At 42.7% G+C, this 27,985-nt stretch overlaps 1 protein-coding gene across 3 annotated transcripts in view; it reads left to right on the top strand.

The window, feature by feature from the left end:
* The window catches only part of LOC118390960 (protein FAM168A-like), a 70,876-nt gene that overhangs the window by 7,439 nt on the left and 35,452 nt on the right, over nt 1–27,985 (top strand). For 2 of the 3 annotated variants that reach the window (XM_035781838.2, XM_035781840.2), the window contains exons 2-3: nt 6,246–6,366; nt 23,699–23,790. In XM_035781838.2, the coding sequence (XP_035637731.1) occupies nt 6,296–6,366; nt 23,699–23,790 (163 nt within the window). In that variant the 5' untranslated portion in view covers nt 6,246–6,295. The remainder of the gene's footprint in view (nt 1–6,245; nt 6,367–23,698; nt 23,791–27,985) is intronic. The other variant, XM_035781839.2, reaches the window with a different exon arrangement.

The following is a 27,985-nucleotide window of genomic DNA, read 5'->3' as shown; positions in this document are numbered from 1 at the left end:
AATATCTAAAATGGGTAAATAGAAAACACTTAAAATATAGCCCTAAAATATATGTACATATATTTTTTGGGGTGGGGGGGTTTAGTGCTTGCCTGTTTTTGCATGTTATTTTGGCATTAATACGTGTGGCAGCTGTTAACTCCTTCCATCTTCCTGATTCTTTGCCACATGGTGTCTGAGTCGGGCGTTTGTTTTGAGCACCACTTTTTTTGGGTCTCAACCATAGACTCTCTCCGTACTGTTTCACATGATTCTTGCGTAGGTGGTAAGAGGTTAGTGGATTTGAGCCTGTTGTCGGGACCGGCCTGTGGCATATTTTGCGGTGGACAGTTTTCTCGTGCCAGACTTTTCATACCCAAACCATGTCCATGCAACCGGTAACCTCTCTTTTTAGGTACGAGCTCCGTGTCTCCGTGCTCTGTGTCATGTTCACTCTTCCATGTTTGTTTGTGTTGTACATTTCCACCACGCGGCACAAGACTCGTCACACGATATACATTGCTCAAAAAAATAAGGGAACACTTAAACAACACAATGTAACTCCAAGTCAATCACACTTCTGTGAAATCAAAACTGTCCACTTAGGAAGCAACATTACTGATTGACAATACATTTCACATACTGTTGTGCAAATGGAATGCAGGTGGAAATTATGGCAATTGCCTAGCAATGAATAAATTTTGCGGAGCCCATGTACATATATTTTTTTGGGGTGGGGGGTTTGGTGCTTGCCTGTTTTGCATGTTATTTTGGCATTAAACGTGTCACATCAATTTACACTTGGTACCTTGGGTCGGGTGTTAGCACCAACTCACAAAACCCTAATTTCTCAACTTCGTAAATCGGGTCATGTCTTTGTTCATGTTGCAGCGACCAAAAGCCTCTTGCAACTGAGTGCGTTTGTTTTGAGCACTGACTGGTGGTGGAAAACCTCTCTCTTTTAGGTACGATTGCTCTGTGTCATGTTCACTCTTCCAACGATGGCATTGCTCAAAAAATAAAGGAACACTTAAACAACACAATGTAACTCCAAGTCAATCACACTTCTGTGAAATCAAACTGTCCACTTAGGAAGCAACACTGATTGACAATACATTTCACATACTGTTGTGCAAAATGGAATAGACAACAGGTGGTAGCAAGACCTCCATGCTTCCTGGCTGATGTTTTGGTCACTTTTGAATGCTGGCGGTGCTTTCACTCTGGTAGCATGAGACGGAGTCTACAACACACATAAGTGGCTCAGGTATTACAGCTCATCCAGGATGGCACAGCTGTGGCAAGAAGGTTTGCTGTGTCTGTCAGCGTAGTGTCCAGAGCATGGAGGTGCTACCAGGAGACAGGCCAGTACATTAGGAGACGTGGAGGAGGCCGTAGGAGGGCAACAACCCAGCAGCAGGACCGCTACCTCCGCCTTTGTGCAAGGAGGAGCAGGAGGAGCACTGCCAGAGCCCTGCAAAATGACCTCCAGCAGGCCACAAATGTGCATGTGTCTGCTCAAACGGTCAGAAACAGACTCCATGAGGATGGTATGAGGGCCTGACATCCACAGGTGGGGGTTGTGCTTACAGCCTAACACCATGCAGGACGTTGGCATTTGCCAGAGAACACCAAGATTGGAAAATTCTCCACTGGCGCCCTGTGCTCTTCACAGATGAAAGCAGGTTCACACTGAGCACATGTGACAGTCTGGAGATGCCGTGGAGAACATTCTGCTGCCTGCAACATCCTCCAGCATGACCGGTTTGGCGGTGGGTCAGTCATGGTGTGGGGTGGCATATCTTTGGGGGGCCGCACAGCCCTCCACGTGCTCGCCAGAGGAAGCCTGACTGCCATTAGGTACCGAGATGAGATCCTCAGACCCCTTGTGATACCATATGCTGGTGCGGTTGGCCATGGGTTCCTCCTAATGCAAGACAATGCTAGACCTCATGTGGCTGGAGTGTGTCAGCAGTTCCTGCAAGAGGAAGGCATTGATGCTTTGGACTGGCCCGCCCATTCCCCAGACCTGAATCCAAATGAGCACATCTGGGACATCATGTCTCGCTCCATCCACCAACACCACGTTTCACCACAGACTGTCCAGGAGTTGGCGGATGCTTTACTCCAGGTCTGGGAGTAGATCCCTCAGAGACCATCCGCCACCTCATCAGGAGCATTCTCATGCATTGTAGGGAGGTCATACAGACACGTGGAGGCCACACACACTACTGAGCCTCATTGTGACTTGTTTTTAAGGACATTACATCAACGTTGGATCAGCCTGTAGTGTGGTTTTCCACTTTAATTTTGAGTGTGACTCCAAATCCAGACCTCCATGGGTTGATAAATTTGATTTCCATTGATAGTTTTTGCGTGATTTTTTTGTCAGCACATTCAACTATGTGGGGAAAAAGTATTTAATAAGAATATTTCATTCATTCAGATCTAGGATGTGTTATTTTAGTGTTCCCTTTTTTGAACAGTGTATATCGTCATATCGCATAGTTGTCCTTATGTTAGGTCCTGTGACGGCTATGCCCAATGGCTGTTGGTTACACTAGTTAATTTATCAGACAAGATTTGTTTAGAATTCCATTCCATTTATATTGTTTTATAGTATGAAGGATACAGTTGAACAAAGCTGAATAAAATATATATATATATTATCTCCAAATGATTTGAGGGAGTGCGCACATGCGGCTATTCGGTGTTGAGCGGTTAACAAAGAAATAGGTACTCCTATATGCTTAATTTATAGTTATTCATGTAACTTGTTCTACAAACGTTGGGCTATATGTATTGATTTTTAATACATTGTAAGGCTGCATAATGAAACTCTAATGATGATTTGGTAGGCTACTAATGACCAGCAGCAGAATTAGAGCTTGGAGAAGCCTATTTACCGTGACTAAACGGTCATGTGGAATTTGACAGCCTTCATGACTTGTGACCGCCGGTGTGGCGTTAATACGGTCACCACAACAGCCCTACCTAGGATGCCTATCGGCTCTTAACCTGTAGGGTCATAGTTTATCTCCATAGGCACAGCCAGGTATGTCGAAAGAGACAAATCTTTAAATTACAATTCTACTAATTTCTCATCACTTATAGTTGAGGATTCAGCACTGGACCTCAACAAAAAGAAAAACTATGGAGTGAGCTCGGAAAACATTGTTTGCTTTGACCTGATCATAAGTCACTCTCTCCCTCTTGCTCTGCCATTTTGTTTACCTTGGTCCAAGTGTCAGCGTCTGAGGAAACTAGAACAGCTCCGGTCGTGCTTCCTATGGCTGGTAAACACTTGTTTGCCGTCAGGGAGAGAGAAGTTAAGAATTAATTATCTCCTTCTTAGAGGCACTCTTGTGTTGGATACATGGGGCCTGGCGACAGACAGCCCACAGCAATCAGGAGTAGAGTAGTCCTGGCTGCAACGCATTCCAATCATGCACGGCTACGCTACAACGCTCCCCCAATGCTCCCCCAATGCTCCTACAAAGTTCCGGAGCTTGGTGTGCAATAGTGTTCTACACTCCAGTCGTCTCTCCTCTACATCTATTAAAGTGTTGCTCTCAGTGGCGTGTGCTACTAAAAGGAGAATATAAAAGGCAATAGATGGTGCTGGGTGATAGGGTGAGGAATGAGTAATTCTGGAAGGTTCTGCGTGATCGGGTGAGGAATGAGTAATTCTTGGAGGTTCTTCTGAAGGTAGGCTATCAGAATTGTGCAAGTCATCACATTGACCTTCTAACCTGGCTGTGCTAAATATCAAGGTATTATCCTGGATGGGATCAGATCTATGTAGATGTATGGTATACACAGTAGAGGTCAACCGATTAATCAGAATGGCCGATTCAATTAGGGCTGATTTCAAGTTTTCATAGCAATCGGAAATCGGTATTTATTATTATTCTTGTTTTTTAATATATATATTTTTTTACACCTTTATTTTACTAGGCAAGTCAGTTAAGAACACATTCTTATTTTCAATGACAGCCTAGGAACGGTGGGTTTACTGCCTTGTTCAGGGGCAGAAAGACAGATTTTTACCTTGTCAGTTCTGGGATTCAATCTTGCAACCTTACGGTGGTTACCTAGTCCAACTCTCTAACCACCTGCCTCTCATTGCACTCCACGAGGAGCCTGCATGTTACGTGAATGCAGTAGAAGCCAATGTAAGTTGCTGGCTAGCATTAAATATATCTTATAAAAAAACAATCAATCATAATCACTAGTTAACTACACATGGTTGATGATATTACTAGTTTATCTAGCGTGTCCTGCGTTGTATATAATCGATGCAACGCTGGGGGATGATTTAACAAAAGTGCATTTGCGAAAAAAGCACACTCGTTGCACGACTGTACCTAACCATAAACACCAATGCCTTTCTTAAAATCAATACACAGAACCTGCATATTTAGCTAAAAGAAATCCAGGTTAGCAGGCAATATTAACCAGGTGAAATTGTGTGACTTCTCTTGCTTTCATTGCACGCAGAGTCGGGGTATATGCAACAGTTTGGGAAGCCTGGCTCATTGCGAACTCATTTGGCAGAATTGTACGTAATTATGACATAACATTGAAGGATGTACAATGTAACAAGAATATTTAGACTTAGGGATGCCACCCGTTAGATAAAATACGGAACGGTTCCGTATTTCACTGAAATAACGTTTTTGAAATGATCGTTTCTGGATTTGACCATATTAATGACCAAAGGCTCGTATTTCTGTGTGTTACGTTATAATTAAGTCTATGATTTGATAGAGCAGTCTTGACTGAGCGACGGTAGGCAGCAGCAGGCTCGTAAGCATTCATTCAAACAGCACTTTCGTGCATTTTGCCAGCAGCTCTTTGCAAGCACAGCACTGTTTATGACCTCAAGCCTATGACCTCAAGCCTATCAGCTTAATGGCTGGTGTAACCAATGTGAAATGGCTAGCTAGTTAGCGGTGTGCATGCTAATAGCGTTTCAAATGTCACTTGCTCTGAGACTTGGAGTAGTTATTCCCCTTACTCTGCAAGGGCCGTGGCTTTTGAGGAGCGATGGGTAACACTGCTTCGAGTGTGGCTGTTGTCGATGTGTACCTGGTTCGAGCCCAGGTAGGGGCGAGGAGAGGGACGGAAGCTATACTGTTACACTGGCAATACTAAAGTGCCTATAAGAACATCCAATAGTCAAAGGTTAATGAAATACAAATGGTATAGAGAGAAATAGTCCTATAAATACTATATTAACTACAACCGAAAACCTCTTACCTTGGAATATTGAAGTCTCATGTTAAAAGGAACCACCAACTTTCATATGTTCTCATGTTCTGAGCAAGGAACTCAAACATTACCTCTTTTACATGGCACATATTGCACTTTTACTTCTCCAACACTTTGTTTTTGTATTATTTAAACTAAATTGAACATGTTTCATGATTTATTTGTTTATTTGAGGCTAAATAGATTTTTATTGATGTATTATATTAAGTTAAAGTAAGTGTTCATTCAGTATTGTTGTAATTGTCATTATTACAAATATTTTTTTAAAAAAATGGCCGATTTTAATTGGTATCGGCCTTTTCTGGTCCTCCAATAATCGGTATTGGCGTTGAAAAATCATAATCGGTCGACCTCTAATACACAGTATTATTAACTGGGTGGTTCGAGCCCTGAATACTGATTGGCTGACAGATGTGGTTAATCAGACCATATACCATGAGTAAACATGTATTTTTACTGCTTTAATTACGTTGGTAACCAGTTTTATAATAGCAGTAAGGCACGTTGGGTGTTTGTGGTATATGGCCAATATACCACGGCTAAGGACTGTATCCAGGCACTCTGCGTTGCGTCGTGATTAAAAACAGCCCTTAGTCATGGTATATTGGCCATATACCACACCTCCTCGGTTCTTATTGCTTAAATACACTCTGGTGGCATGGCTTTCAAGTGTCATGGATCATTAAATTCAATTATATTGCTTTGTTTGGTTTCCTTCCACCCACAGTTTTTTTTGCATTTGCGCATCTGTCATGCTGTTATATGTGTGCACTGTGCTTCTACTTTAGAGGTGACCTACCGTGGCTTCTTCTGTTCAATTATCATGACCTATGTCCCTCACTCTTTCTCCCCCTCTCTCTCTCCTTCCCCCCTCACTGTCTCTTTCACCTTCTATCTCTCTGCTTATGCTACAGTCATACCTTCTCACTGCTACCTCTCTCCCAGTTTCTCTGCTTCTGTTATAATCATGGTTCTTTTGTTCATTTTCACAGATTTGCATTGCCATTTCCTCCTCCGTTCCTACACTAGCATTGCCCCGAGAATGGCCGGCGGGCACCCCACCGACCAATTCAGTTTCTTGTACCAACCAGAAAGTGCTCAGAACCTGAAGAGGTCAGTGTAGAACAACTTCGATGCTTTAACCCCCCCATCCTCCCCTACAAATGTGATGAAATGACCCAGAGTCTGTTCAGGAACGGAAATACATTACAGAGCGTTGAGCTAGAAATAGATTGTGTAGAATATGGAATCGTGCCGGCTCTATCCGTTACTTTTCTATCTGCAACATTATAACATTTTTAAACCTCACTGAATAGGCTACAGGTGTGAGGTTGAGGTTCACGAACTTTGACCTTACTGACATCCAAACATGTCACCAAATGAATATCTGAAAGTGATGAAAACAAAATTAGCAAAATGGATGACCACATCGTAAGTCCTTACAGTATATATTACAGTGTAACATGCTGACCAGTTGATTTTTGTCCACCCACATCAGGACAAGCAGGTTGAAAAATCAGGACAAGCAGGTTGAAATATCAAAACAAACAACAAACTAATTATATTGATTTGGGGACAGGTCGAAATGAATTAAACATTTATGGTAATTTAGCTTGCTGTTAATTTGTCCCGGGATATATTGCTGTTAATTTGTCCTGGGATATAAACATTGAGTTGTTATTTCACCTGAAACGCACAAGGTCCTCTACTCCGACAATAATCCACAGATAAAATGGTCAACTGAGTTTGTTTTTAGTAATCTCTCCTCCAGGCTTCTTCTTCTTTGGACTTTATATGGCGGTTCGCAACAAACTTTAAGGTGCTTTACCACCACCAACTGGAGTGTGGACCTCAGTTCATCTTTCAATCACCCACGTGGGTCTATGCTCCTAAAAATCATTGAGGAGATGGTACATTGTTATATGCTCCTAAAAACCAATGAAGAGATGGGAGAGGCAGGACTTTCAGCGTGTCGAGCATCACAAATAGAACCAAGTTGTATTTTATCGCCTAGCTACGCAGATGCTCGCGAGCAGTATGGGTGCAATGATTTAATGACATGTATGTGTACATTTATTTTGCAACGCTAGCGCATGCGGCGCGTCCGGGTCTGGTCAGCATGTAATGTTGTTATATCATTTTTTTTCCTTCTGCAGTATATGCAAAAAATGAGTTGGTACCGAATTAACTGAATATATTGTCATTTTATTTCTGCATTTACTCGGTCACAGGCTTGGGTGGATGATGGATGTCCTGACATGTTCGCTACTTGTTTTTCTGGGTTTGAGATTTTTTGCCTATGACATTATTTTATTTCCCAACCTCTATGCATAGTTTTATGTACAGTACCGGTCACAAGTTGACACACCTACTCATTCAAGGGTTTTTCTTTATTTTCACTATTTTCTACATTGCAGAGTAATAGTAAAGACATCAACACTATGAATTAACACATGGAATCATGTAGTAACCAAAAGTGTTAAACAAATCCAAATATATTTTAGATTCTTCAAAGTAGCCACCCTTTGCCTTGACAGCTTTGCACACTCTTGGTATTCTCTCAACCAGCTTCAACTGGAATGCTTTTCCAACAGTCTTTAAGGACTTCCCACATATGCTGAGCACTTGTTGGCTGCATTTCCTTCGCTCTGCGGTCCAACTCATCCCAGACCATCTCTATTGAGTTGAGGTTGCGTGATTGTGGAGGCCAGGCCATCTGATGCAGCAATCCTTCACCCTCCTTCTTGGTCAAATAGACCTTACACAGCCTGGAGGTGTGTTGGGTCATTGTCCTGTTGAAAACAAATGATAGTCCCACTTAGCGTAAAACAGATGGGATGGCGTATCGCTGCAGAATGCTGTGGTAGCCATGCTGGTTAATTGTGTCTTGAATTCTAAATAAATCACCGACAGTTCCACCAGCAAAGCACCCCCACATCATCACACCACCTCCTCCATGCTTCACGGTGGGAACCACACATGTGGAGATCATCCGTTCACCTACTCTGTCTCACAAAGACCCAGCGGTTGGAACCAAAAATCTCAAATTTGGACTCGTCAGACCAGACCAAAGGACAGATTTCCAATGATCTAATGTCCATTGCTTGTGTTTCTGGGCCCAAACAAGTCTCTTCTTATTATTGGTGTCCTTTAGGAGTAGTTTCTTTGCAGCAATTTGACCATGAAAGGCCTGATTCACGCAGTCTCCTCTGAACAGTTGATGTTGAGATGTGTCCGTTACTAGCATTTATTTGGGCTGCAATCTGTGGTGCAGTTAACTCTAATCAACGTATCCTCTGCAGCAGAGGTAACTCTGGGTCTTCCTTTTCTGTGGCAGTCCTCCATGAGAGTTTTTGCATCTGCACTTGAAGACATTTTCAAAGTTATTGAATTGACTGACCTTCATGAGTAATGATGGACTGTCATTTCTCTTTGCTTATTTGAGGTGTTCTTGCCATAATATTGACTTCTTTTACCAAATAGGGCTATGTTCGGTATACCAACCCTACCTTTTCACAACACAACTGATTGGCTAAAACGCATTAAGAAGGAAAGAAATTGCACAAATAATCTTTTAACAAGGCACACCTGTTAATGGAAATGCATTCCAGGTGACTTCCTCATGAAGCTGGTTGAGAGAATGCCAAGAATGTGCAACGCTGTCATCAAGACAAAGGATGGCTACTTGAATCATTTGTTTAACACTTTTTTGGTAACTACATGATTCCATATGTGTTATTTCATAGTTTTGATGTCTTCACTATTATTCTACAATGTAAAAATAAAGTAAAATCCTGGAATGAGTGGGTCTGTCCAAACTTTTTTGACCAGACACCCTACATACATGTGTTTTGAGTGAACACGTAAGTATATGATCCTTCCTCTATATCTCTCTAACTGATACTCAGGGACAGAGTATAGGCCTTGTGTTATACAGTGAAGTATAATCCTATACATGGACAAAACATACATGAACATCCATTCGCTGGCTCTCTGCTTGTCATATGAATCCTCTGAGCCCACAGTCTTGATGTTTTTTGTGTGTAGCAGAGCAGCCTGTTTTTTTCAGCAAGAACCCACCAGTTTATTTAGGGAAGGCTGAGGTAGGTGCCGGCATTACTGCAGTGAGTGGGTAGCAGCTTGGAAGCCCTGCAGTGCTGTACCTGGGAATCATTGTATGTTTCAAGCTAGGTAATATATGTGCATTATATAATATGTATGATTTTATATGTGTAGTACACTGTATATGTGCAACATATAACCAATATATTTGTAGAATATGGCAAATACAGTATTTGTTGTATATGGCCAATATATTTGTGAAATATGATCAACGTATTGTATAGCCCATATGTGTAGTATATGGCCAATGTAGTATACAGTCAGGTCCAAAATGATTGGCAACATTGATAAAGATGAACAAATAAGACTGTATAAAAGAAATTATACATTCTGAGCTACAGTGCATTCGGAAAATATTCAGACCTTGACTTTTTTCAATATTTTGTTAACTTACAGCCTTATTCTAAATTTGATTAAAAAAAATAATAATTCTCTCATCAATCTACACACAATACCCCATAATGACAAACCAAAACCAGGTTTTTAGACATTTTTGCAAATGTATATACATTTTTTAAAACTGAAATATAACATTTACATAAGTGTTCAGACCCTTTACTCAGTACTTTGTTGAAGGACCTTTTGCAGCAATTACAGCCTTCAGTTTTCTTTGGTATGACGCTACAAACACCTGTATTTGCGGAGTTTCTCCCCTTCTCTGCAAATCCTCTCAAGCTCTGTCAGGTTGGATGGGGAGTGTCGCTGCACAGCAATTTTCAAGTCTCTCCAGAAATGTTCATTCGGGTTCAAGTCCGGGCTCTGTCTGAGCCACTCAAGGACATTCGGAGACTTGTCCCGAATCCACTCCTGCATTATCTTGGCTGTGTGCTTAGGGTTGTTGTTCTGTTGGAAGGTGAACCTTCGCCTCAGTCTGATTTCCTGAGTGCTCTGGAGCAGGTTTTCATCAGGGATCTCTCTGTACTTTGCTCTGTTCATCTTTCCCTCAATCTTGACTAGGCTCCCCGTCCCTGCCGCTGAAAACATCCTCACAGCATGATGCTGCCACCCCCATTCTTCACCGTAGGGATGGTGCCAGGTTTCCTCTAGACGTGACGCTTGGTATTCAGGCCTTTTGTTTCTCATGGTCTGAGAGTCTTTAGGTGCCTTTTGGCAAACTCCAAGCAGGCTTTCATGCTCCTTTTACTGAGGAGTGGCTTCCGTCTGGCCACTCTACCATAAATGCCTGACTAGTGGAAAGCTGCAGAGATGGTTGTCCTTCTGGAAGGTTTTCCCATTTCCACAGAGGAACTCTGGAGCTCTGTGAGAGTGACCATAGGTTTCTCCCCCGATTGCTCAGTTTGGCCGGGCGGCCAGCTCTAGGAAGAGTCTTGGTGGTTCCAAACTTCTTCCTTTTAAGAATGATGGAGGCCACTGTGTTCTTGGGGACCTTCATTGCTGCAGACATTTTTTGGTACCTTTCCCCAGATCTGTGCCTCGACCCAATCTTCTCTTGGAGCTCTAAGTACAATTCCTTCGACATCATGGCTTAGTTTTTGTTCTGACATGCACTGTCAACTGCTGGACCTTATATAGACAGGTGTGTGCCTTTCCAAAGCTTGACCAATCAATTGAATTTACCACAGGTGGATTCCAATCAAGTTGTAGAAACATCTCAAGGATGATCAATGGAAACAGGATGCAACTGAGCTCAATTTTGAGTATTATTGCGAAAGGTTTGAATACCTATGTAAATAAGGTATTTCTGTTTTTTGTAATACATTTGCAAAAATTTCCAAACCTGTTTTCGCTTTGTTATTATGGGGTATTGTGTATAGATGAGGATTTTTATTTAAGCAATTTTAGAATAAGGCTGTAATGTAACAAAATGTGGAAAAAGTCAAGGGGTCTGAATACTTTCTGAATTCCCTGTATATTGCATTAACTTGGTAGGTTGCATGTATCTTTCAATGCCAAACCCACTTTTGTGGGCACTTGATGTGCGTGGCTAAAGATCTCTATTTACAGTCGTGACTGTTGAGAATGACGCAAATATTAATTTTCACAAAGTCTGCTGCCTCAGTTTGTATGATGGCAATTTTCATATACTCCAGAATGTTATGAAGAGTGATCAGATTAATTCCAATTAATTTCAAAGTCCCTCTTTGCCATGCAAATGAACTGAATTTCCCCCCCCCCCAAAAAAAATGTCCACTGCCTTTCAGCCCTGCCACAAATGGACCAGCGGACATCATGTCAGTGATTCTCTCGTTAACACAGGTGCAAGTGTTGATGAGGACAAGGCTGGAGATCACTCTGTCATGCTGATTGAGTTCGAATAACAGACTGGAAGCTTCAAAAGGAGGGTGGTGCTTGGAATCATTGTTCTTCCTCTGTCAATCATGGTTACCTGCAAGGAAACGTGCCGTCATCATTCATTGCACAAAAAGGGCTTCACAGGCAAGGATATTGCTGCCAGTAAGATTGCACCTAAATCATTTATCGGAGCATCAAGAACTTCGAGAGTGGTTCAATTGTTGTGAAGAAGGCTTCAGGGTACCCAAGAAAGTCCAGCAAGCGCAAAGACCGTTTCCTAAAGTTCAGCTTCGGGATTGGGGCACCACCAATACAGAGCTTGCTCAGGAATAGCAAAAGGCAGGTGTGAGTGCATCTGCACGCACAGTGAGGCAAAGACTTTGAGCATGGCCTGGTGTCAAGAAGGGCAGCAAAGAAGCCACTTCTCTCCAGGAAAAACATCAGGGACAGACTGATATTCTGCAAAAGGTACAGGGATTGGCCTGCTGAGGACTGGGGGTAAAGTCATTTTCTCTGAATCTCCTTTCAGATAGTTTGGGGCATCCGGAGAAAAGTTTGTCCGGAGAAGACTGTGTGAGCGCTACCATCAGACCTGTGTCATGCCAACAGTAAAGCATCCTGAGACCATTCATGTGTGGGGTTGATTCTCAGCCAAGGGAGTGGGCTCACTCACAATTTTTTCCTAAGAACACAGCCATGAATTAAGAATGGTACCAACACATCCCCCAAGAGCAACTTCTTCCAACCATCCAGGAACAGTTTGGTGATGAACAATGCCTTTTCCAGCATGATGGCGCACCTTGCCATAAGGCAAAAGTGATATCTAAGTGGCTCGGGGAACAAAACATCGATATTTTGAGTCCATGGCCAGGAAACTCCCCAGACCTTAATCCCAATGAGAACTTGTGGTCAATCCTCAAGAGGCGGGTGGAAAAACAGAAATCCACAAATTCTGATAAACTCCAAGCATTGATTATGCAAGAATGGGCTGTCATCAGTCAGGATGTGGCCTAGAAGTTAATTGACAGCATGCCAGGGCGGATTGCAGAGGTCTTGAAAAAGAAGGGTCAACACTGCAAATATTGACTCTTTGCATCAACTTCATGTAATTGTCAATAAAAGCCTTTGACACTTATGAAATGCTTGTAATTATACTTCAGTATTCCATAGTAACATCTGGCAAAAATATCTAAATACACTGAAGCAGCAAACGTTGTGACGCAAATATTAATTTCCATTCTCAAAACTTTTGGCCAGACTGTACATGTACATCATCCAACAAATGTAAATGCCTGGAATCTGCTAAACGGCATTGGCACTTCGATTGGAACCGGTTCTATGGTCAGGTGACATGAAAATAGAGCTCTTTGGCCACGCACATCAGTGGTGGGTTTTGTGTCAAAAGAAAGATGCATGTGCAGAAAAGAACGCCATAAAAATGTATTTGGTCATGGATCTTTGGTGTTCTGGTGCTATTTTGCTTCTACTGGTCCTGGGGTCATTCTTAATGTCAACTATTTAAATTTGGAGAGGGCAGTCCATTGGCGCAGAGGAAGGATTTCAAGGATCTGGAAAGATTCTGTATGAAGGAATAGTCTAAGATCACTCTGTGTGTCCAAGCTCATAAAACATTTGAGAAAAAGGCTCAGTGTCTTGTGAAAATCTCTGAACAATTTTATTTAGTAAAAAATATTTCCTTTTTTTTGAGCATACAATACAGGTCAGTATTTGTAATATATACAGTTGAAGTTGGAAGTTTACATACACTTAGGTTGTAGTCATTAAGTCATTTTTCAACCACTCCACAAATTTCTTGTCCTTACTGACTTGTTAACCAGCTATAGTTTTGGTATCTACTTTGTGCATGACATAAGTAATTTTTCCAACAATTGTTTACAGACAGATTATTTCACATAATTCACTGTATCACAATAACAGTGGGTCAGAAGTTTACATACAAGTTGACACCATGGGACCACTCAGCCATCATACCGCTCAGGAAGGAGACGTGTTCTGTCTCCTAGAGATGAATGTACTTTGCTGCGAAGTGCAAATCAATCTCAGAACTACAGCAAAGGACCTTGTTAAGATGCTAGAGGAAACCGGTACAGAAGTATCTATATCCACAGTAAAACAAGTTCTATATCGACATAACCTGAAAGGCCGCTCAGCAAGGAAGAAGCCACTGCTCCAAAACCACCATAGAAAATCCAGACTACGGTTTGCAACTGTACATGGGGAAAAAGATTGTACTTTTTTGGAGAAATGTCTGATGAAACAAAAATAGAACTATTTGGCCATAATGACCATCTTTATGTTTGGAGGAAAAAGGGGAGGCTTACAAGCCGAGGAACACCAACCCAACCGTGAAGCACGTGGGTGGCCGCATCATGTTGTGGGGGTGGTATGCTGCTGGAGAGATTGGTGCACTTCACAAAATAGATGGCATCATGAGAGAGGAAAATGATGTGGATATATTGAAGCAACATCTCAAGACATCGGTCAGGAAGTTAACCCCTCTAAGCTAGGGGGCCCTATTTTTATGTTTGGAAAAATAGCGTTCCCAAAATAAACGGCCTATTTCTCAGGACCAGATGCTAGAATATGCACATTTTAATAAACTTTTTTTAAATTTTACCTTTATTTTACTAGGCAAGTAAGTTAAGAACAAATTCTTATTTTCAATGACGGCCTAGGAACAGTGGGTTAACTGCCTGTTCAGGGGCAGAACGACAGATTTGTACCTTGTCAGCTCGGTGATTCGAACTTGCAACCTTTCGGTTACTAGTCCAACGCTCTAACCACTAGGCTCCCCTGCCGCCCCATATAATTGACAGATTGGGATAGAAAACACTAAAGTTTCCAAAACTGTCCAAATTTTGTCTGAGTTAAACAGAACTGATATTGCAGGCTAAAACCTGAGGAAAATCCAATCAGGTAGTGCACCTGTTTTTGAAACCTCTCTGTTGTTATGCATCCCTATTGCCCATTTTTAAAGGGATATCAACCAGATTCCCTTTTCTATGGCTTCCCTAAGGTGTCAACAGCCTTTAGACATAGTTTCAGGCTTTTATTTGGAAGAATGAGTGTGAATGACCACATTGCGTAAGTAGAGAGGTGGGGGCTCTGAGTGAGTTGTGCGCGAAAGAGAAAGGCGGGCATTGTTACTCCCGGTCCTAGTGAAAAGCCAACTGTACTGGTTGATATATTATTAAATAGATATTTGAAAAACACCCTGAGGATTGATTATAAAAAAACGTTTGCCATTGTTCTGTGGACATTATGGATATACTTTGGAATTTTTGTCTGCGTTGTCGTGACCGCTCTTTCCGGTGGAATCCTGGGCATAACGCACCAAACTTGCAGAGGTATTTGGATATAAAAAATATCTTTATGGAACAAAAGGAACATTTGTCTCGTGAGTGAAAACATCCGAAGATCATCAAAGGTAAACGATTAATTTGATTGCTTTTCTGATTTTCGTGACCAAGTTACCTGATGCGAAGTGTACTTACTGTTTTGTCGAGCGATCGATAAACTTACACAAACGCTTGTATTGCTTTCGCTGTAAAGCATAATTTCAAAATCTGAGACGACAGGTGGATTAACAAAAGGTTAAGCTGTGTTTTGCAATATTGCACTTGTGATTTTCATGAATATGAATATTTTCTAGTAATATTATTTGACTGTGGCGCTATGCTTTTCAGCGTTGCTGATAACAATTATACCGGATCCGGGATGGGTGGTTCAGAGAGGTTAAAGCTTTGTCGCAAATGGGTCTTCCAAATGGACAATGAATCCCTAGCATAGTTCCAAAGTTGTGGCAAAATGGCTTATGGACAACAAAGTCAAGGTATTGGATTGGCCTTCACAAAGCCCTGACCTCAATCCTATTGAAAATTGTGGGAAGCTTGTGGATGGCTACCCGAAACGTTTGACCCAAGTTAAACAATTGAAAGGTAATACTACCAAATACTAATTTAATTGAGTGTATGTAAACTTCTGACCCACTTGGAATGTGACGAAAGAAATATAAGCTGAAACAAATCGTTCTCTCTACTAATATTCTGACATTTCACGTTCTTAAAATAAAGTGGTGATCCTAACTGACCAAAGACAGGGAATATTTACTAGGATTAAATGTCAGGAAATGTGAAACTGAGTTTAAATGTATTTGGCTAAGGTGTATGTACATTTCCGACTTCAACTGTATTGTACATTCTTTGTTCATCTTTATCAAGGGTGCCAATATTTTGGGACCTGAGTGTATATGTCTGATTTATCACCTCTGTTTGTCTGCTGTCCTGAACTTTCCCTAACCAGTTGTAAATATTCTCTCTTTAATATACCCCTCCTTCAGTTCATCAACCGTTTCTTCTCACCTTGTCCATGCATCAATCCAGCATCCCGTCCCATCTCCTTATCTCATCTGTCTGTCACCTCTCTTCCTCCACCTTTCCAGCTCCACTGTCATGTGATCATGTCTTTTTATTCTGTTTGTCAGTCATCTTTTTGTATTTCACTCTATTCTTTTATATAGTTTATCTGATTGATTTGTTTATTACTCTTAAACTCCCCCAGTGCATGCGCACACACACACACACACAACCCATCCATCTCTTCACTCCTCTATCTGTCCATTGCATTTGCTCTATCTCTCTGTCTCTGCAGTGGTTTCTTGGTTATTACATTTTTCTCAATTGCATATAAGCATTTTTTTGGAACTGAGGTCCAAAGTATCAACAGTAGAACAACAATGATCAAAATGCATTAGTACATTTGCCCAAATTCTTGCCTTTGTATCTGGAATGCATATCTTTACACCCTTTTGCAAAACTATTAATTTAATTGGCATCAGGGAAATACTCTCAATCACGGTTGACAACTCCACAGTGCAATGAACCTTGGTGTGACGTCGGGCAACAGCCAAACATCAGAGCAGTGACTCGCTCCTCCAGGTTCATGCTCTACAACATCTGTAGAGTACGACCCTACCTCACACAGGAAGCGGCGCAGGTCTTAATCCAGACACTTGACATCTCCAGTCTGGCCTACTGCAACTAGCTGTTGGCTTGGCACCTTGCTTGTCCCATCAAACCCCTGAAACGTATCCTGAATGCCGCAGCCCGCCTTGTGTTGAGCTTTCCCATGTTCTTCCATGTCACCTTGTTCCTCCGCACACTCCACTGGCCTCCAGTCGAAGCTCATGTCCACTATAAGACCATGGTACTTGCCTACGAATTAGCAAGAGGGACTACCCCTCTACCTTCAGGCTATGCTCGAACTCTACACTCCGAACCCGAGTACTCCGTTATGCCACCTCAGGTCTCTTGGCCCTCCCATCCCTATGGGAGAGCAGCCCAGTCAAAGCTCTTCTCTGTCCTGGCACCCCAATGGTGGAAACAGCTTCCCCCTCAAGCTAGGACCGCAGAGTCCCTGCCCATCTTCCCAAAAACATCTGAAACCCTACCCTTTATTGAGTATCTGAAATAATCCCACAGCAGTGGTGTGCCTGTCCCAGGTAAGGTTGTGGAACTTAAATTAAAAAGTTAATTAGTGAAAACATGAATACAATTCCCTTCACCCACTCTTGTTCTTATGACACATAAGCATTTTTCAAGAAACAGTAGTCTCCAAATCTATTCAATATATTTACAAATAGTTCTGATTGATTACATTTTGTCCCCAAAATCAATGTCCACATGGTGTGACAGAATTATGTGATTAAACAATGAGCCAGCATTTGGGCACCTTTGCATGGGGAGGGTTCTCTTTCATTGAGGAGGTACAGAAGACATGAGTGGAGCAAGTGGTCTGAACCAATGATGTATATAAACCCTGGATTACTGATGCTATGGTTTGGCCATTGAGAGGCTTTGAAGCCACTGGTCAGCCATATTAGCACACTCCATTTGGAGCAGTCCTCCAAAGTAATGACTGGAATTCTACAGTATTTCAGTTAAATGTATAAAGGAAAAAATTACATGTATTTCAGTATTTTGTTGTCGTGGGGACAGTAACATATTAGTTATACTTTAAGTAAAATGTTTGGTTTCTTAGCTCACATTATGTAATTTAAAAGTATGCATTAAGGTGTCTTTAATAAGAGAATAAACATGGCAAAGACTAATGTAGAAATTAATGAATGCAATTCTATGGTGGTGGAGTGCCAAGATGCAGGCATAGTGGCTTCAACACAGCGCCCCCTATCAGTCATCTAGTGTCTCTGCTCCCACGGCTTTGGCTGTCGGACCTCCCACTGGGTCTTTTCCATCACTAGAGGACTGTGCCATTTTACATTGTTGTGCAGCCAGGTACACCTCAATGTTGTGGGGGTCTACCTGAGTGATCCTGCCGGTCTTGTCTCGAAGATTAAGCCTTGCGATTCTTATTACACATGGCCGGTACAGTGAAACTGCTAATGGCTCATTAAATTAGTTATCGTTCCTCTAATTGCTCCAACGTTATTTGGATGACTGCAGCAGGTACTTGCGGGCACCACAGGCGCATTTGGTGACTATAACCTCGACCGGTGATGCGCTGACGTCTACTTCCAATATCAGCCCTATCAACTCTGTGCATGCCATGGTGAACACGGGTAATGGAATCAGTTAGATTCCGGGAGGGAGCTACCACATCCAAGGAAGGCACTGGGCACGCAAATTACCCACTGCTGACTCTGGGTGATAATGGTGGAAAATAACAATACAGGACTCTTTTGAGGCCCTTCAATTCGAATGAGTACGCTTTAAATCCTTTAATGAGGATCCATTGCTGATGTTTAGAAGTTGCATTTTACAGTGGTCAGAAACGTCTGAAAGTGTAATTAATTATGTTTTAACCTTAAACTCTGACTGCCTTTTGTGTATTGTCCATCAGTGTGACATAATATCCTATGGGGTGACGCCATTAAATAGTGTTGCCTTGAACAAAATACAAAAAAAAAATGTTAAGCATGAGGCAGGTAACATCATCATAATACACAAGTAAACAAATAGCTTTTTATCTAGTTTTTGTCAAATTACTTGATTTTACATTTTTACATTTACATTTAAGTCATTTAGCAGACGCTCTTATCCAGAGCGACTTACAAATTGGTGCATTCACCTTATAACATCCAGTGGAACAGCCACTTTACAATAGTGCATCTAAATCTTAAAAGGGGGGTGAGAAGGATTACTTATCCTATCCTAGGTATTCCTTAAAGAGGTGGGGTTTCAGGTGTCTCCGGAAGGTGGTGATTGACTCCGCTGTCCTGGCGTCGTGAGGGAGTTTGTTCCACCATTGGGGGGCCAGAGCAGCGAACCGTTTTGACTGGGCTGAGCGGGAACTGTACTTCCTCAGTGGTAGGGAGGCGAGCAGGCCAGAGGTGGATGAACGCAGTGCCCTTGTTTGGCTGTTGGGCCTGATCAGAGCCTGGAGGTACTGAGGTGCCGTTCCCCTCACAGCTCCGTAGGCAAGCACCATGGTCTTGTAGCGGATGCGAGCTTCAACTGGAAGCCAGTGGAGAGAGCGGAGGAGCGGGGTGACGTGAGAGAACTTGGGAAGGTTGAACACCAGACGGGCTGCGGCGTTCTGGATGAGTTGTAGGGGTTTAATGGCACAGGCAGGGAGCCCAGCCAACAGCGAGTTGCAGTAATATAATAATAATAATAATAATATATGCCATTTAGCAGACGCTTTTATCCAAAGCGACTTACAGTCATGTGTGCATACATTCTACGTATGGGTGGTCCCGGGAATCGAACCCACTAACCTGGCGTTACAAGCGCCATTGCTCTACCAACTGAGCTACAGAAGGACCATATCCAGACGGGAGATGACAAGTGCCTGGATTAGGACCTGCGCGGCTTCCTGTGTGAGGCAGGGTCGTACTCTGCGGATGTTGTAGAGCATGAACCTACAGGAACGGGCCACCGCCATGATGTTAGTTGAGAACGACAGGGTGTTGTCCAGGATCACGCCAAGGTTCTTAGCGCTCTGGGAGGAGGACACAATGGAGTTGTCAACCGTGATGGCGAGATCATGGAACGGGCAGTCCTTCCCTGGGAGGAAGAGCAGCTCCGTCTTGCCGAGGTTCAGCTTGAGGTGGTGATCCGTCATCCACACTGATATGTCTGCCAGACATGCAGAGATGCGATTCGCCACCTGGTCATCAGAAGGGGGAAAGGAGAAGATTAATTGTGTGTCGTCTGCATAGCAATGATAGGAGAGACCATGTGAGGTTATGACAGAGCCAAGTGACTTGGTGTATAGCGAGAATAGGAGAGTGCCTAGAACAGAGCCCTGGGGGACACCAGTGGTGAGGAGACAGATTCTCGCCACGCCACCTGGTAGGAGCGACCTGTCAGGTAGGACGCAATCCAAGCGTGGGCCGCGCCGGAGATGCCCAACTCGGAGAGGGTGGAGAGGAGGATCTGATGGTTCACAGTATCGAAGGCAGCCGATAGGTCTAGAAGGATGAGAGCAGAGGAGAGAGTTAGCTTTAGCAGTGCGGAGCGCCTCCGTGATACAGAGAAGAGCAGTCTCAGTTGAATGACTAGTCTTGAAACCTGACTGATTTGGACCAAGAAGGTCATTCTGAGAGAGATAGCGGGAGAGCTGGCCAAGGACGGCACGTTCAAGAGTTTTGGAGAGAAAAGAAAGAAGGGATACTGGTCTGTAGTTGTTGACATCGGAGGGATCGAGTGTAGGTTTTTTCAGAAGGGGTGCAAGTCTCGCTCTCTTGAAGACGGAAGGGACGTAGCCAGCGGTCAGGGATGAGTTGATGAGCGAGGTGAGGTAAGGGAGAAGGTCTCCGGAAATGGTCTGGAGAAGAGAGGAGGGGATAGGGTCAAGCGGGCAGGTTGTTGGGCGGCCGGCCGTCACAAGACGCGAGATTTCATCTGGAGAGAGAGGGGAGAAAGAGGTCAGAGCACAGGGTAGGGCAGTGTGAGCAGAACCAGCGGTGTCGTTTGACTTAGCAAACGAGGATCGGATGTCGTCGACCTTCTTTTTGAAATGGTTGACGAAGTCATCTGCAGAGAGGGAGGAGGGGGGGGGGAGGATTCAGGAGGGAGGAGAAGGTGGCAAAGAGCTTCCTAGGGTTAGATTAGAGGCAGATGCTTGGAATTTAGAGTGGTAGAAAGTGGCTGAGATGAGGTCGAGCGTATTGCCTGCCTTGTGAGTAGGGGGGGAAGGTGAGAGGGTGAGGTCAAAAGAGAAGAGGAGTGGAAAGAAGGAGGCAGAGAGGAATGAGTCAAAGGTAGACGTGGGGAGGTTAAAGTCGCCCAGAACTGTGAGAGGTGAGCCGTCCTCAGGAAAGGAGCTTATCAAGGCATCAAGCTCATTGATGAACTCTCCGAGGGGACCTGGAGGGCGATAAATGATAAGGATGTTAAGCTTGAAAGGGCTGGTAACTGTGACGGCATGGAATTCAAAGGAGGCGATAGACAGATGGGTAAGGGGAGAAAGAGAGAATGACCACTTGGGAGAGATGAGGATCCCGGTGCCACCACCCCGCTGACCAGAAGCTCTCGGGGTGTGCGAGAACACGTGGGCGGACGAAGAGAGAGCAGTAGGAGTAGCAGTGTTATCTGTGGTGATCCATGTTTCCGTCAGTGCCAAGAAGTCGAGGGACTGGAGGGAGGCATAGGCTGAGATGAACTCTGCCTTGTTGGCCGCAGATCGGCAGTTCCAGAGGCTACCGGAGACCTGGAACTCCACGTGGGTCGTGCGCGCTGGGACCACCAGATTAGGGTGGCCGCGGCCACGCGGTGTGGAGCGTTTGTATGGTCTGTGCAGAGAGGAGAGAACAGGGATAGACAGACACATAGTTGACAGGCTACAGAAGAGGCTACGCTAATGCAAGGAGATTGGAATGACAAGTGGACTACACGTTTCGAATGTTCAGAAAGTTAAGCTTACGTAGTAAGAATCTTATTGACTAAAATGATTAAAATGATACAGTACTGCTGAAGTAGGCTTACCTTTTGATCTTCATCAGATTGCACTCCCAGGAATCGTAGTTCCACAATAAATGCTTGTTTTGTTCGATAATGTCCATTTATGTCCAATAGCTTCTTTTGTTAGGGCGTTTGGTAAACAAATCCAAAAGCGCGATCTGATCCTGTTGGGCGAAAAGTTGAAAAAGTTATATTACAGGTTGAAGAAACTTGTCAAACTAAGTATAGAATCAATCTTTAGGATGTTATCATAAAAGTTCAATAATGTTCCAACCGGAGAATTCCATTGTCTGTAGAAAAGCCATGGAACCCAGGTTGCTCTCATGTGGTTGACATCTAGTGAAAGCCTTAGGAAGTGCAGAATAACCCATATCCCACTGTGTATTCGATAGGGGTGAGTTCAAAAACTACAAACCTCAGATTTCCCACTTCCTGTTTGGATTTTTTCTCAGATTTCTGCCTGTCATTTCAGTTCTGTTATACTCACAGACATCATTCAAATAGTTTTAGAAAATTCAGTGTTTTCTATACAATACCAATACTAATAATATGCATATATTAGCATCTGGGACTGAGTAGGAGGCAGTTCACTCTGGGCACGCTATTCATCCAAAAGTGAAAATGCTGCCCCCTATCCCAAAGATGATATACATATGAGATGAGTAATGTAGGATATGTAAACATTATTAAAGTGACATTATACCTTTTTATTAAACCCATTTATTAAAGTTGCCAGTGATTTTGGTCTGTATGTTGGCAGCAGCCTCTCTGTTAGTGATGGCTGTTTAGCAGTCTGTTGGCCTTGAGATAGAAGCTGATTTTCAGTTTCTCGGTCGCAGCTTTGATGCACCTGTACTGACCTCGTCTTCTGGATGATAGCACGGTGAACAGGCAGTGGCTCGGGTGGTTGTTGTCCTTGATGATCTTTTTGTTCTTCCTGCGTAATTGGGTGTTGTCGGTTTCCTGTAGGGCAGGTAGTTTGCCACCCCGGTGATGCGTTGTGCAGACCACACCACCCTCTGGAAAGCCTTGCGGTTGAGGGTGGTGCAGTTGCCGTACCAGGCAGTGATACAACCCGACAGGATGCTCTCGATTGTGCATCTGTAAAAGTTTGTGAGGGATTTAGGTGACAAGCCAAATTTCTTTAGCCTCCTGAGGTTGTGAGGTTGAAGAGGCGTTGTTGCGCCTTCTTCACCATGCTATCTGTGTGGGTGGACCATTTCAGTTTGTCCGTGATGTGTATGCCGAGGAACTTAACTTTCCAACTTCTCCACTACTGTCCCGTCGATGTGGATAGGGGGCTGCTCCCTCTGCTGTTTCCTGAAGTCCATGATCATCTCCTTTGCTGATGTTCAGTGAGTTTTTTTTCCCCTGACGTTACACACCTCCCTATAGGCTGTCTCGTCATTGTTGGTAATCAAGCCTGCAACTGTTGTGTTGTCTGAACTTGTGTGTGTGTGAGAGAGAGAGAGAACGAGTAGTCTCGCGAACCTTCTTTGAAATCTTGAACGAGCTAAATATGAATGGCTGTCAAGAGAGACGGAGAGTATGTGTGTGCGTGTGGTTCAGTTCTTGCATGTGTGTGAAAGAGATGGGTGGTGGAAACAGGTTGAGAAAGAGGTGGAGAAAAGTGTTGCAAACAAATGAGATCAGGTTGAAGAATGTCCTAGTATGTCAGTCATGTTTGTGCTAGTGTCTTATGTGACTGTTGAAGATGTTCAAAACAGTCAGAAATACCATAATACTCAATACAGAAATATTTGTATTTTACTCATTTTTATTTAGCGACAATTGTATTGTATGCTTTCGCATTTTCTACCTGATTTACTTTTATCCTGTGGAAATAAATTGCTGCCTTCTCACGAACAAAAAAACAAACAAAAAAACAACTTTCAAAATCAGACCTGCTACAATATTGTGAGTTTAACAGTAGTGTTTGTGGAGTACCTTTTAGTTTTTCAGATGTCTTTAAGCTGGCTATGGAACACTTCCAAGATGGAGACCTCTGAGCTTAAGCATATTCTCAATGAATAATTATTGAATGCCATGACTTTCTTCTCACCATATGTTTATCTCTCGCTCTGTCTCTCGGTCTCTCTCTCTCTCTCTGTCTGTTCTCCTTGCAGTAAGGGTAGACTATCTTCCAACATGAATCCTGTGTACAGTCCTGTCCAGCCCGGGACACCGTACGGCAACCCTAAGAACATAGCATACGCAGGTGAGTGCCAAATCAACATCAGCATCAATGCCATACCAATACTGTGTGTGTATGCATGTGTGTAGGAGTGCGCATGCCCCGCCCACCTATTTCTTGTTTGAGGGGTGCAAAATCCACTTGTCACTTAAATCTTGCTGGATTGATTGCTTTCATTTTACACTTTCCCACTCTTGCTTGTGCCATTCGTTACATTTTTTATTTTTTTTACCGTTAATGTAACGACAGCAGAAAACGTTTGTAATGACCTCTCAAACACACTCCAGTAATGGCTGAAATGGGCTCAATGGAACACATTGGCTTTCCGTTGCATCTATAAAAACAAATGCTTCGTCAGGGATTAAACTCACGTTCTAGACACAGTCGCTAATGAAAGTCTACATACCCTTTGCATAGTCTTCACATTTAGCTGCCTTGACATCAAAATAGGAATACATTAGATTTCTTCCCTTCAGATCTACACAACCTACTCCACATTTTCAAAGTGAAAGACAAATTGTAGAAAATCTTGCAAACAATAACAAAAAAATAGATCAGTATTGATTGCATGTCTCCAAGCACCTTTGACAGCCATTACAGATGCTACCAATCGTGCATAACGCTTACGGTAACATATTCTCAGTAAATTTGTTTGGGGATCGTTGACAGACAACAATGTTCAAACCTTGTCTCTGATTTTCAAGCAGGATTTAAGTCGTGGCTGAGACTGGACCATTAAGGAGCACTCAATACCTCTTGGAAAGCGTGTGTAATTGTCCCACTGAAATATATAACTGTATCCCATGGTTAGGTTTTCAGCAGACATATTTTTGATCCTGACAAACTCCCCAGTCCCTTCCAGTGACCAGCATACCCATAACATGGTGTTGCCACCACAGTATTTGAAAATCAAAGATCCACCACCATATTTTACAGTAGGTATATGGTTATTTTCTGCTTAAGCATTGTCATTTCGACGCCAAACCCACCACTGGTCTTTGATTTTCAAGTATTGTTGTTGCACATTTTGTTGCGTTACAGCCGGAATTTAAAATTGAATAAATTGAGTTTAAAAAAAATCATTGGCCTACAGACAATAGCCCATAATGTCAAAGTGGAATTATGTTTTTAAAAATGTTTACAAATCTATTACAAATCAATGCTGAACTCTCTTGAGTCAACCCCTATGTTATTGCATGCCTAAATAAGTTCAGGAGTAGAAATGTGCTTATCAAGTCACATAATAAGTTGCATGGACTCACTCTGTGTGCAATAATAGTGTTTAACATGATTTTCGAATGACTATCCCATCTCTGTACCCCACACATACAATTATCTGTAAGGTCCCTCAGTCGAGCAGTGAATTTCAAACCGATTCAACCACAAAGACCAGGGAGTTTTTCCAATAGATCGCAAAGAAGGGCACCTATTTGTAGATGGGTACAAAGATACAGGCATCCTTCCTAACTCAGTTGCCCGAGAGGAAGGAAACCGCTCAGGGATTTTACCATGAGGCCAATGGTGACTTTAAAATAGTTGCAGAGTTTAATGGTTGTAATAGGATAACTGAGGATGGATCAACAACATTGTAATTACTCCACAATACTAACCTAATTGACAGTGAAAAGCGGGAAGCCTGTGCAGAATAAAAATATTCCAAAACATGCATCTGTTTGCAACAAGGCACTAAAGTCATCTGCAAAAAATGTGGCAAAGCAATTCACTTTTTGGTCTGTAATACAAAATGTTATATTTTGGGGCAAATCCAACACGAACACATTACTGAGTACCACTCTCCATATTGTGTTCTTGTAATCGTTAAGGACTGGAGAGTTTTTCAGGATAGAAAATAAACCGACTGGAGCTGAGCACAGGTAAAATCCTAGGGGAAAACATTGTTCAATCTGCTTTCCACCAGACACTGGAAGATGAATCCACCTTTCAGCAGCACAATAACCTAAAACACAAGGCCAAATCTACAATGGAGTTCCTGAGTGTCAGTTAGTTGTGACTTAAATCTGCTAGAAAATCTATGGCAAGACCTGAAAATGGTTGTCTAGCAATGATCAGCAACCAATTTGACAGAGCTTGAAGAATTTTGAAAAGAATAATGAGCAAATGTTGCACAAGCCATGTGTGGAAAGCTCTTAGAGACTTACCCAGAAAGACTCACAGCTGTAATCGCTGCCAAAGGTGATTCTAACTTGTATTGACTCAGGGGGTTGAATACTAAGACATATTAGTGTATTATTCTTCGTAAATGTTTTTACAAATATTCAAGTTTTTTGGACATTAGTGTATTTTCTGTAATCCATTTTAATCCCACTTTGTAACACAACAAAATTTTGAAAAAGTCACGGAGTGTGAATACTTTCTGAAGGCACTGTATCTACCGCTACCAGTCTACCACCCCTGTACATTGTAAATATGGTTTTGGCACTGACCCTGGAACTGACTTTGTATATAGCTTCTTCTATTTCTTGTGTGTTTTTGTTCTACTTAACTTTAGTATTTTTTATAGTACTACTGATATTGATTACTGTATTGCTGGGAAAGAGCTTGCAAGAAAGACATTTCACTGTACCTGTGTATGTGACAATAAAAACTTGAAGGCGAGGTCGGTATCCTCCCAAGGCGAGGTATTAAAAACAGGGGTGTCAATCATTTTGACCTCCCTTTTCGAAAAGAAAAGTATTATTTTCTAAACAAAATCTCTTTCTCTGAGTACTAGTATTGTATGATATATATTTTTTAGCGTAAAGTATAGCTCAGTAATTGAATTATTTTATACAGTAATTTTTGCTTATCTTTATCAAGGGTGGCAATAATTTCGGACTCTACTCCATATCCTTTCCCTGCTCTCTTTCTGAAAATAACTAAATGACTTACTCTCTTTTGCGCTTTAATTCATTTCAGTTGCTTTCCATTTTCTCTTCTGTCATCCCCATGACTGGGTTTACAATGGAGATTAATTGTTTTTCGTTTTACAAGGACAGTGCAGCATTGAAGGTGTCCCCACTGATACAAACTTTGCAGTTTCTTCGTCCCTCCTCCCCCTTTCCCCTTTAAGCAGTCTAATGTGGGCCATAAAACGATTGGGTGCCTTCAATAGATTTTTGAAGGGGAAAACCTATGTACGGAAATGGTGTAGTGGTGGTATATTGTGATCTGTTTACAAAACAAACCCTTGTAGTAAGAATGGTAAAATGGTAATGATTAGTAAGCTCCTCTAATGGCTGGTTGGCATAATGGGCTGTTTTGTCACCGAAAGCCAAATGTCAGTGTCACCGCCTTTGTCACATACTGCTTCCATCACGTGGACTGGGATATATATATATATTCGTATTGCGTCAGACAACAACATTGACGAATACGCTGATTCGGTGAGCGAGTTCATTAGAACGTGCGTTGAAGATGTCGTTCCCATAGCAACGATTAAAACATTCCCAAACCAGAAACCGTGGATTGATGGCAGCATTCGTTTGAAACTGAAAGCGCGAACCACTGCTTTTAATCAGGGCAAGGTGACCGGAAACATGACCGGATATAAACAGTGTAACTATTCCCTCCGCAAGGCAATCAAACAAGCTAAGCGTCAGTATAGAGACATTGTAGAGTCACAATTCATTGGCTCAGACACAAGAGTTATGTGGCAGGGTCTACAGTCAATCACGGATTACAAAAAGAAAACCAGCCCCGTCACGGACCAGGATGTCGTGCTCCCAGGCAGACTAAATAACTTTTTTTGCCCGCTTTGAGGACAATACAGTGCCACTGACACGGCCCACAACTAAAACATGCGGACTCTCCTTCACTGCAGCCGACGTGAGTAAAACATTTAAACGTGTCAACCCTCGCAAGGCTGCAGGCCGAGACGGCATCCCCAGCCGCGCCCTCAGAGCATGCGCAGACCAGCTGGCTGGTGTATTTACGGACATATTCAATCAATCCCTATCCCAGTCTGTTGTTCCCACATGCTTCAAGAGGGCCACCATTGTTCCTGTTCCCTAGAAAGCTAAGGTAACTGAGCTAAACGACTACCCCCCACTCACTTCCGTCATCATGAAGTGCTTTGAGAGACTAGTCAAGGACCATATCACCTCCACCCTACCTGACACCCTAGACCCACTCCAATTTGCTTACCTCCCAAATAGGTCCACAGACGATGCAATCTCAACCACACTGCACACTGCCCTAACCCATCTGGACAAGAGGAATA

This window comes from Oncorhynchus keta, chromosome 12, assembly GCF_023373465.1.
Source record: "Oncorhynchus keta strain PuntledgeMale-10-30-2019 chromosome 12, Oket_V2, whole genome shotgun sequence".
Lineage (NCBI taxonomy): Eukaryota > Metazoa > Chordata > Actinopteri > Salmoniformes > Salmonidae > Oncorhynchus > Oncorhynchus keta.
This window is presented reverse-complemented; position numbering and strand designations above follow the sequence as displayed.